Below are 11,295 nucleotides of genomic sequence, written 5' to 3' on the forward strand. Positions count from 1 at the left end.
GGGCCATGAAAATGATCAGGGGGATGGAACACCTCTCCTATGAAGAAAGGCTGAGAGAGTTGGGGTTGTTCAGCCTGGAGAAGAGAAGGCTTTGGGGAGACCTTATTGCAGCCTATCAGTACTTCAAGGGGGCTTATAAAAAAGATGGGGGCAAACTTTTTAGCAGGGCCTGTTGTGACAGGGCAAGGGGGAATGGCTTTAAACTAAAGGGGGGTAGATTTAGACTAGATAGAAGGAAGAAATTTTTTACGCTGGGGGTGGTGGAACACTGGCACAGGTTTCCCAGAGAGGTGGTAGATGCCCCATCCCTGGAAACATTCAAGGTCAGGTTGGACAGGGCTCTGAGCAACCTGATCTAGTTGAAGATGTTCCTGCCCACGGCAGGGGGGTTGGACTAGATGACCTTTAGAGGTCCCTTCCAACCCATACTATTCTATGATTCTATGCTTTTTCATTCGTAGCACTTTCTGCTGATACGTACTGTGAAGGGTTGCACCAAGGATATTGAAGCAGAAGACAAGAATAGTTGTTTCTTTGGCTTAAGGAAAATACAGGCATTCAAACTTGAGCTTCTTAGTTTTTCCTCTCCTTTTTGATGCAGTTCTGTGTTCACCTGTTGTGATGTCTAGCAGAATGACTTTGGAATCTGAAGTGATCTCTTCAATATCTCATAATTCCGAGCAAAGTTATTGTATGGCTCCTGACTTCTCAAAGTTTCTAGAACTTCTTAGATTAACTCATGTCACCCCGTGTGTTAGGACATAATTTTTTTTTTCTGGACAGTACTCAGGAGTATGGTATCTGTTAGAAAATGCACGGGTGGCGTAGATTAGAAAATAAAATAAGACAATACAGATACAGAATGGGTGAAGCTAGTGGGTGAGATACCCACTCTGTCTTCCTTGGTTTGCCACACTCCCTTTTTAGTCCACTCTAGAACACTTGAAATTGAATGACTAAATGAAAGTTTTGGCACTGAGCAGTCTGATGACTTAAAGCCATTAGGCAGGGCTTTAAAGTACTTGTCATCAAAAGAGTGAATAAAATAAATACAAAATAGTTTTTTCCTTTAACTTCTCCTAAAAGAGAACAGGCTTCTGGAGAGATCTGACTGGTCCTAACCATTTGTCTATGTCCTTGTACCTCTTTGCCTCAGTACTGCTGGGATCCTGGAGTCTGCTTCCTGTAGCTGGTCTGGTGTGCCACGGAGGGAAATTGATGCCAGGGCAATGGGATAGCCCACTCAACTGACTATAAGGCACAGTACTAGATAATGGTGGGCAGCAGGAGTGTTTGGAGGACAAGAGGCCTTAGGCACCAGGATTGGGCAGGTGGAGGGCAGAGCTGAGTGTGGGGAGATGTGGGCCCTAATGGGCACTAATGCAGAGCCAGCCTGATGAAGGTGCTGCCAGACAGATCGTGATGGAGATCGTGATGAGTGGAGAATCCTACTATTGAAAGGGAAAGGCTGTCTGAAGGTCCTAGACCTTCAAAGGGAAATTTGCCGCTACTGTGAGAGATGATAGTATGACTGGAACTGTTCACTAAATGCACAACAGGAAACCACAGATGAGCTGTGCTGACCTGAGGCAGTGGAGGTAGGAGGAACAGTTTGTCATCACAGCAGCAGAAGGAAATTTGCCAAGCTGCAGTCCAAAGCTGACAAGCGGAGCAGGAGAGGCCCTTGGACCTGTCAATATATGGAAGAGGCCAGGGAATCCAGATAGGAGCAGTTACTGGGAGGTGAGCAGTGTCATGGAAGTTCATCAACAGAGAGTCATCTAACAGTGGAACTGTTTGTAGCACATTACTATGGGAGGCAAAAGGGAACTGATGCTGTGAAATATGAGGCAGTTACCAGAGGAGACTGCTTCTAAGAATTTGCTGTTAAGACAAAGGAATAAGGAGGTTGCCAGTAAAGGAAGTATAATGGCAAATTTCTGTGGGAGGGTACATTAGGATAGCAAGTGAGTCTTAAACTAAAATATTTATTGTATGAGCTTGTCTGGTAGGCAACACAAAGGAAGGAATTAGACAAGTCTTTATGGAATGAAAATAGAACTGATACTTCTTGGGTTTAGCATGGAAGCCAAGATGGCACTAGCAGAAGGAATCACAGTAGAAGTTAGGTGCTTGGTATGAATGTTTTTCTCTTAGGTTAAAGTTGAGGAAAGGCGATCAGATTTTCAGGTATCATGATGAATACCCAGATTAAGTGCTTTATGAAGGATGCAAATCTCTCTCTTTGTACAGAAGAATTTGATTTATTTAGGGATGAGTGGATGATGACTGAGCTAACTTATTGGATGCTATGTGAATTGAATGATATATCAATCACAATTATAATATTGCAGAGGCCTAGATCAGAAGCTTTCACCTGGGATTTGAGAGGATGATCACCTAGAAAAGAGGCATGTTTGTCGTCTTTTCCTTTGTGTTTTTTTTTTCTTTTCATTTATTCCTTGAAGTTGGAGGAGTTAGTGAAAATGAATGAGAGAAGCTGAATTATAAAAGAAGAATCTCTCTGGCCAGGTGGTCTTATTTTTAGAAAATCTTAATAGTTCCAGGGAAAATCCTGAAAGCTGGGGGGGGGGAAGAGAAGTATTAAGCCAGTATTTAGAAAGGTCATTATGGGCTAGCTAAACTAATAATTCTCAAGAAAAACTGTGGAACAAGTAACATAATATTAATTTTCTCAATTGAAAAAGTTTTGCAGAAGGGGATCTAGTCAAACAAGCCTGGCTGCGTTGTTTGAGATCATGACTGTGGTTAATCAAAGGTATATCTGCGATGTTTTCAAGAATGTAAGACACTGACATTCTGATTCAAAAACAAAGAAAGAAATTAAATGGCTTTGTGCATTGGGCGGTTTTTTTAACAAGAGTGTCTAATGAAGATTTCTTACGAAAAGTGTATTTCTAGGGGATTCTGCACAGAGCAGATTGATGATCTTCATTGATGTTATAGATGTCCCTATAGAATCACTGCTCGTATAAGTGTGCTTTCTGCAGTTAAGGCAGATTATGGCTGCCTTCATAATTCACCAAAGAACAATATTGTAATTAGGTCATTCTATCAGTACAGTTTCTTTAAAAAAAAAAAAGTATCAGTACAAATTATCGAGCACTGATACAGAGTACAAAGTTACACATTTAGGAGTCATGAAATATCTATGGAGTAAGAGCAGCCTTAGAAAGTGGTGATTCTGGTAAGTCATATCTTACCTGGACTTTTGATTCATGTATCGTCCCTTTCCTCTTTCCTTACCCATTCAGCCCCTAGAGTACTCCTTTCTTCTGCAAGCTTGTTACACGTCACTGTTAGCCCCCTTTCTACAAGCTGATTGCTATGAACAGTTTTTTCAGACTTTTCTGTTCCAGATTTTTTTTTTTTTTTTCCCCCTAGTGAACTGGCCACTAGGTATAAACCGTTTTGGCTTTAGCCGAAACTGTTCAAAGTGAAGCTGGAGATGTTTGGGGTTTTTTTCTCCTTTTTTTTTTTCTTTTTCTTTCCCCCTTCCTCTGCTGTTGCAGTTGTGTGGTAGGTTGCTTGTGTACAAAAACATCTATGTCCAGACGCATTTATGATACAGGACTCCTCATAGTAACAATGTCATCTGATCAACAAGAATCAAGTATGGTAGTGTTCCCTAATGCGTATCTCTGAGGACTTGATTACTGTGTATAATTTTCATTGTAAGAAACAGTGGGTCCTTAATCAAGCAGTGCGAGACATAATAGGAACCCATGGCAAACCATGGAAGCAAGATGCATGCAAAATATTAAAAAAGACCTGATACTCTGAACAACAGGGTGATTAAACACTGGAAAAAATTACCAGGGAAAATACCTGTCTAAATGTCCTGAAGTAAAGGTACTTTCTTTTTGGAGGCTGCTGTGGTCCAACACAGGTTACTGGACTTGATGTAAGGTAACTATTCAGAGTGTCACTGCTGTGGATTACAAGATGAGATCATCTGTTCTGACTTTTGTGCCTGAGCCTGACTGCTTTCTGGCCAGGTCATTTCTTCATTTCAAGTCCAGGAGGCTGATACCATGGGGCTAACGTAAGACTTGCTACAGTCCATTACAAGCTGAGATGCAGAGAGTGCTTGGCTGTGCCATGCAGCGTGATCATGTAATTCATGAAGTCTGGCAAATACTATAGGTCACAGTGAACGGAGTAGGAAGTGATGTATCTATTTCAGATGTGATCATAAGTTGAAAACCTGATCCTGAAGTTAATGAGCTGGAACAGTTGGACTGTAAATAGAAGTCTGTTTCTTTCTCGCTGACCTTCATACTGCAGGATTGGTTTCATTTGTGTTGTGATCTGTAATTGGCCAGCACCAGGTTGGTTCAGTATTCAAAATAGCATTTGCTGCTGGACAGAGATAGTTAGATGTCACCAGAAAGTATAGCCAAAACGTCTTGCCAGATATCCTGTCTTTACTGTGTCAACAGTTCTGGGCTTTTTGGTTGGGGTTTTTTTGTTGGGTTGTTTTTTATTCATCGTTTCACTCCCTGCCTGCCACACGATTTTCCAAATACATCTGCCATTGACGTTATTTGCTGCATGTTAAGAATCCCATTATGTTTGTTGAGGTAGTTGCTCACTAACTCACCTCCATTTCTATCTATTACTTACTCATCTTAAAGTAGTAACTATAACATACCTAAACTTGTTACAAGAATGCAGATAAAACTGTCACAGATAGTTTCTGACACACTTAAAACAGATGCAGGAGGGAGAAAATACAGGAAATAACTGCATTTATTGATGCAGTTATTATTCAGACATTTCTGAAACTGAGCTTGGAGACATCTTGTTTTGCCTGAAGGCATGTAGTATAGTACAATAGAGTGTTTTTTTTGAATGGGCCAAAACCAAAAGTGTTGAATAGATAAGAAGCATTTGAAATGGGACTTAGAAATTAGTTAACTTTTTTAGTACTTTTTGCGTTCACGGTATTTAAAGCTCAGGTGAGATTCCTCTTTTTGCTTGGGTGTCACCAGGCCTATATGACACCAGGCTCCTTTGATTGAAATTAATTTGGAAACGGTTCAGTTTTCTTTTATAAATATGTACTCGTTACACTCTGTGAATGTATATATATTTAGACAATCTAAACTGATATAAAATATTACAGAGACTTTTTATTAAATATAGTGCTTTAATAAGGACATTTACCAAAATTTTGAGAAAAGAGACCAGGTGTCTTCGTCTGGACCAACTAGGGAAGTAAAAAAATATAATGAGACCTGTCTTTTGGAAGTATTTTGCAAGAAGCTCTAAAAACATCTGAAAAGAACCAGCTGATTTCAATCAGCAGGCTGTCCTAAATGGGTAAGACAACTTGCTAGTTCATACTGTGCCCAGAAATGCCCAGAAGACTAATATAATCTATGAAGTACAGAGGTTGTGTTTCAGTTGGTTGTCAGGCTTTTGTTAGTCTGTATCAAATGAGGCTTGTGAATAAACACATGGAAAACACCATGAAAAAAGTTACTGTAGATGTCATACCAGTATGACTTGTGTCTGTGATGCTATTCTGAAAAATGAATGCAATTTAGTGCAATGGGATTAAATTTCATCCACTGTACCAGTGGGCATTCGGTAACGTTAGGAGAAAAAAGTATCCATAAAGATTATGACCACAAAAAGAGAGGCCAAGATGCCATACTTAGTTGTTTCTGCTGAGATTTTTCTACACCATGTGTCTGATCCACTGTTAGCTGAATTAAGCCCCAGCTAGCTTGCTGTCATCCAGATCTTTTATCTCAGCCAATTCTTTTGGAAGCAAGTGTTCTGCATCACTGTGAAGAGGAAGTCTTTCACCACTGTATATATCACTGCCTTCTGAATGGGAGTCCTGACAGAGTAGGATACTGGATTGCTACAAAAGAGGTGTTGGCTTACATAGATGATCTAATGCTCCCAGCTAATATTTTGCTGAAGATAAAGAACAATACTGCCTTAGCTTTCATTATGGATATTGTCATGAAAACATTGGGAACAATACTAAAGGCTACGGATAGATCTAGAACATCAACGCATCACAGTCTACAGCCAGAAGGTGTTCTGGGCAAGACATGGTAGATGAGAAGATGGATTGAGGGGAGTAAAATATGACAATTTCATATATTTGGGATTTCACTGTTTTACATTCAATAACTATATACAGAACAAAAGTTAATATTAAGAGATGGTGCTATGAATGAGAGCTTAACTGTTGCTTTTCTGAAAAATGCTGACTCTCTTCTCCATTAGGAACCCATAATTGTCTGTCTCTGCAGTTGGTATCATACATCCACACTTAACTTTGCTACTCTAAAGCATACCCAGTTATGTCCAATTTTCAAGAGGCAATATGAAGTTTCCACAGAATATCATCTGTCATAAAGAAGCTGCCTGAAGTGCAACTAGAAATGTGTTTTGGGCAACTGTGGATCTGTCCTTGCTGATTTTTATCATTCTAGCCCAAATCAGAAATTTTTTTTCCTGTGAAAAGTTAAGTTTGTAAGAAGTACTAGCTTATTATTAAAAATAATGCATCCCTAAGTATTATACTAAGACTCATTATCCCCAAGATTCATTTTTATTCTCTTTGACCAGTTTAGCAAGGAATTTTATGTAAGTTTTATTGCTTTTGATCATCCTTGAAAAACCTCTCATCATGCAGTTTTACCAAAATGAGATGAAGTTAGTGTTGAATTTGAGAATTTCCACACTGAGCTCACATGATTGCAGTTACAGATACCTACTGCTAACTCTCAAGAGTCAGTCAACACAGTAATACCTGCTAAGCAGTTGGGGAATCTAATATTGATAATTCCAAAAATTGGTACACTGTTCCATTAAATAGCCATTTGTGTTTTCGGAAGGGCAGTTACCAGATCTACTCTTCATAGAAGTGTTTCCTCTGCCTCGAGTTCTCTACAGAATATAATTTTTTTTTTTTCCCTTCAGATCTCTAATCTGTTTATATAGAATTAAAAGAACTCATTTTCTAAATAACTGCACACTAGAAGTGTAATAGCTGTTAATAGGTACTTAGTATTTGGTACTGGTGCCACTTAAACTTTTTTTTTCTTGACACCTCTAAGTGTGGTATATGATCAGTGATTGCTAGCAGGGAATTCTGAAGTGGAATTTTTCTTCCCTTCCATATGTACAAAATCAAGGCTGTTCATAAGTAAAAAGCTGGTTTAATAACCTGTAATTCTTTGAAGTTCTTGAAATCTTTTATCTTCTGACACTTGAGTTATTGTAATACCCAAGAGGACTTTCTTTCTGTAGAGCAAGGACAAAAGTCATCTAATAGGAAAGTTATCGTAACAGATTTTTACCTTTTTTTTTTTTTTAACATGAGTTTCTCTAATTACTTGCCTTAATTATTTTATAACAATGACTGATACACAATAGCTAAGTACAGATTGCATCATCTTGTTGGGCACAAGTGGAAGCCAATAGAAGAAATGCTTGGCTGGACTAAACAGTTGAATTTCTCTGTCTTTAATAGAAAAGCAAAAAACTTAGGCTATTCAGGGAGACTTCTTTATGTTTTCTGCTATGTGAAAACATTGTGTTCTCTGTGTCTGAATAGTTTTCAGATGCAGACAGGCTGCATAGTCATAATCCTGTCTTTGGTGCCTAATGTTTTCCCTTACCTGTTTTGTGCAGAAGAAGAGCAGGGCATGGGAGGTTGCATTTAAACTGCTTTTATGTTGATGTAGGTCAGATAATATCTCTGTAAACCATGAATTCTTTGGATAGAGCAAGCTATTAAAAGCTTTGCAAAATAGGCTAATACTTTCAGCTAGGATTCGTACGCAATTTAAAAATTCATTTCTGTCCCTGATCTGAAGCCTGTTCTAAGGTCTTAACAGGTGTTCTCCTAAAATATGGATTGTTTGCTGTGACGAGGAAACAGGCTGTTTGGACATCAGTATTTATTTTTGGTATATTTTTCTTCTATTTAATGATGAAGGTTCTGTTTCGTCTGTCCGTGGCTGTAGTATGTTGTGTAGTGAATGATGGGCTATCTTTGCAATTTGCAATGGCAAAGTAAAATAATATTTGATGCCAATTAGAAAAGTCAACTACAGCAGTCCGAAGCCAAACAGTGTGTTCTTCTGGATTTTCTGGATAGAGCTCTTAATTTTCTGGACAATAGCCTGATAGGAATTTCATAACACATTGAAGAGTATTTATACCATTTAACTGATTTACCTGAAGTGTCATAACTCAGAAGCCTAGACTTCCTTCAGTGAAGTTTTTCTAGTACATTTTTTATTGTGTATATATATTTTTTTTCAAATCAGTGTGACTCTGAAATAATACTTATATCACTTCTAATAGTTTAAGTAGGTCTCAGATCAGTTAAAGGGCATAAAAAGGTGTGTTTGTTCTTGGATTATTTCCTGTCAGACTAATATCAGATTGCCAGTAAGTTGCTGATTTGCAGCTCCAGCAGCCACATGAGAAATGGTGAAATACGTAATTAAGGACTAGTCTGCTCTTTAGCAGGGTTCCTTTTCATACCAGATGGTTAGTAAGTTATTTGTATCTTTCTGTTAAAAAAAAATCCAAACCAAACAAAAAACCAAGCAACACATGATGAGCTGGAGGATTAGGACTGTTCCCTTGAGCATGGTTTCACTTAGCAGGAAGGTCGGTTATTTGAATCTTTCCTCTGAGCTAGATTCAATGAGTAATCAGTTTAGTCTATGCCACTTATTTTCTGTTTCAAAACTTCTCTTGTTTGTGATTTGAATAGATTTTATATGAAGTCAGGTTCAACCTGAAGCCAAAGAAGTTTTTTTTATAAACACTTCGTAAATAAATTTTAAGTAATTCTTCATATGTAGCTTATGTTGTATAAAACATGATCTGAAAACTAACACGGTTCTACAAGTTCTTGACAGTATAAGTTTCATACTTTAGAGCTTCGTAAATATAAAATGTTGGAAATTTCTTAGTATTTCTAGACATATTCTTTATTGTACTTGGAAGAAACAGTGTTTTGTCCAAAACTTCAATTTGTTCTTAAGTATTTTGATGAAGTAGTCTCATGACACAATTATAAGAAGCTCAGGCAGGTACTAGATAAGTTGATTTTTCTGAGATTTATTTAGAAGCATTTGATATTAAAATGTGTCTTTGCTATTCTGACTTAAAGCCAAGAAAGAAGAAAAGAAAAGACACAAGTCGTCTTCCTCATCCAGTGACTCGGAAAGTTCAAGTGATTCAGAATCATCTTCTGATTCATCATCGGATTCTGAGAGTGCTTCAGAAGAGAAATCTAAAAAACGAAAAAAGAAACACAAGAAAAATTCCAAGAAACATAAGAAAGAAAAGAAAAAGAGAAAGAAAAGCAAGAAAAGGTCAGTTTTGAGATTTGTTTTGTTACGTGTACACCATACAGTACCATTTTCTCGTCCTATAACTACAGAATAGTATTCTGTAACTAGTGAAGTAGTCCATGTGCATACATGCTGCAGCTTGTAACGGAGCGAAGGAATGGACTAAGACTTAGGTGTATTTGGCTTGAAAAGTTGTAGTGGTGCTTGGTTTGAAATGGGTGGTGATAGCTTGTTTCCCTAAATTCGCTTCTGTACAATTCAATTTAAATTATATGCAGTGGGACTTAAGAGAATGTAGTATGCAGGAATAAAAGCAAAGTTAAACAAAAAATTAATAAATGAACATACTTAACAACGTTACTTCTGTCTGATATGCCTAAAGTCTTGCAGTTTCACTGGAAGATAATAAAACTCAGAAGGCACTCTTGCTTCTGAAAATGTTCTTTCTAATCTAATATTTTTGCTTATAGCTCAATGTGAGATACAAGTTGTGTCAGTGCAAGTCATATTTTTCTAAGCTAGGAGTAAAATGTAAGAAATGTTCACTTAGGGCAATGCTGCCTAAACATGGTTTCTGTGGGACTAACCCCATTTCACACAAGTTTGTTTATACCAGCTGCTTGGAATTACAATGGTTTGTAGCCAGTTATATATGCTAGTGTAAAATCTGAATTTGACTCTCCTGATAGTGTTTTTAAAAGAAAATAAATAAATAAACAAAAAGCGCTGTATCTAAATAGAGAGTAAAGGTATGTTCAGTGTTGCACCATTGGAATTCATGGATGAAAAATGTTGGTCAGAAATCTACTGCAGTTGTACATTTTGGAGCAAAGATATCTTAGGGAAAAAAAAAAGTTGCTTCTGAAATAGAGCTATTTCCTGAGTTTCTTGTCGTATCATTGTGTATTGAATTAAGAGAATTTCTGAATTATTTAAATAGATTGAAAAGTCTTCCCTCATTCAAGTAACTCACTTTAAGTACAAACATTTTTTTTTAATACAAAAATAAAGCTCATCCAGTGAAAGTGAAGATGAAAACCCTGAAGCACAGCCATTATCTACTGTCCGTCCTGAAGAAATTCCTCCTGTACCTGAAAACCGGTTCCTGATGAGGAAAAGTCCTCCTAAAGTAGATGAGAAAGAAAAAGAGAGGAAAAGCAGAGAGAAGGAAAGAGAAAGGTAATACATCTGTTTTGAGTCTGACTATGTACTGACAGTGGTATGGTCACATTACTGTTTTAGGACTAATGTTAAGCGAGTCCTTTCCCTATTAAACAGTTCCATGTTGTGAGTGCTGCTGGAATGGATTTTTCAGTTTATTGGCAACTGTTGTCTTTGTCCTAGAACAAAGGCTTAGTCTTTGAAAATGGTTTTAGTGAATGAAAAATTGAAAGCGACTGATTCAAGAAAAAGAAAGTAAAATGCATTGCAATTTCATTTAGAATTTATTGGAACTGTCCAATCTGAATCTATAATTTATTCTTCTTTCAAAAATGGAAAAAGCTGGAAATCTTGTAAAATATTTTGTGGTCACAAAATCTGAAGTTTTTACTGTGTGGTTGTTACTGTCTGCACTCATAAAAAAAATAATATTAAGTGTGTGTTTTCATTTAGTTTAATTTCTGAAGAGGTTTTAAAATTGGTTTTATTTTCTCTTTCCTTCTCTCTTTGATGTTATAAACAATATCACTTTTTTTAAAATTATTTTTAGTAATCTATCGAATTCACAGTCAACATACCAGAGGAGGCTGTTAGTGACGAGATCTGGAAGGAAAATAAAAGGAAGAGGACCAAGGGTAAATGTTTACTCTGTTCCCCAAAATAAACAAGGTGGTAGCACAGTGTTACTGCTGGTGTTACTAACCATTTTCATTAGAAAAGTTGATTTAAAAAAAAAAAAAAAAAAAAAAAAAAAAAAAAAAAAAAAAGA

At 37.1% G+C, this 11,295-nt stretch overlaps 1 protein-coding gene across 1 annotated transcript in view; it reads left to right on the plus strand.

Moving 5' to 3' along the window:
- The window catches only part of PPIG (peptidylprolyl isomerase G), a 27,305-nt gene that overhangs the window by 11,651 nt on the left and 4,359 nt on the right, over window positions 1-11,295 (plus strand). The window contains exons 8-10 of the mRNA XM_009278559.2: window positions 9,182-9,386; window positions 10,377-10,544; window positions 11,077-11,161. Of these exons, the coding sequence (XP_009276834.1) occupies window positions 9,182-9,386; window positions 10,377-10,544; window positions 11,077-11,161 (458 nt within the window). The remainder of the gene's footprint in view (window positions 1-9,181; window positions 9,387-10,376; window positions 10,545-11,076; window positions 11,162-11,295) is intronic.

The sequence above is a fragment of the Aptenodytes forsteri genome, unplaced genomic scaffold, assembly GCF_000699145.1.
Source record: "Aptenodytes forsteri isolate BGI_AS27 unplaced genomic scaffold, ASM69914v1 Scaffold257, whole genome shotgun sequence".
Lineage (NCBI taxonomy): Eukaryota > Metazoa > Chordata > Aves > Sphenisciformes > Spheniscidae > Aptenodytes > Aptenodytes forsteri.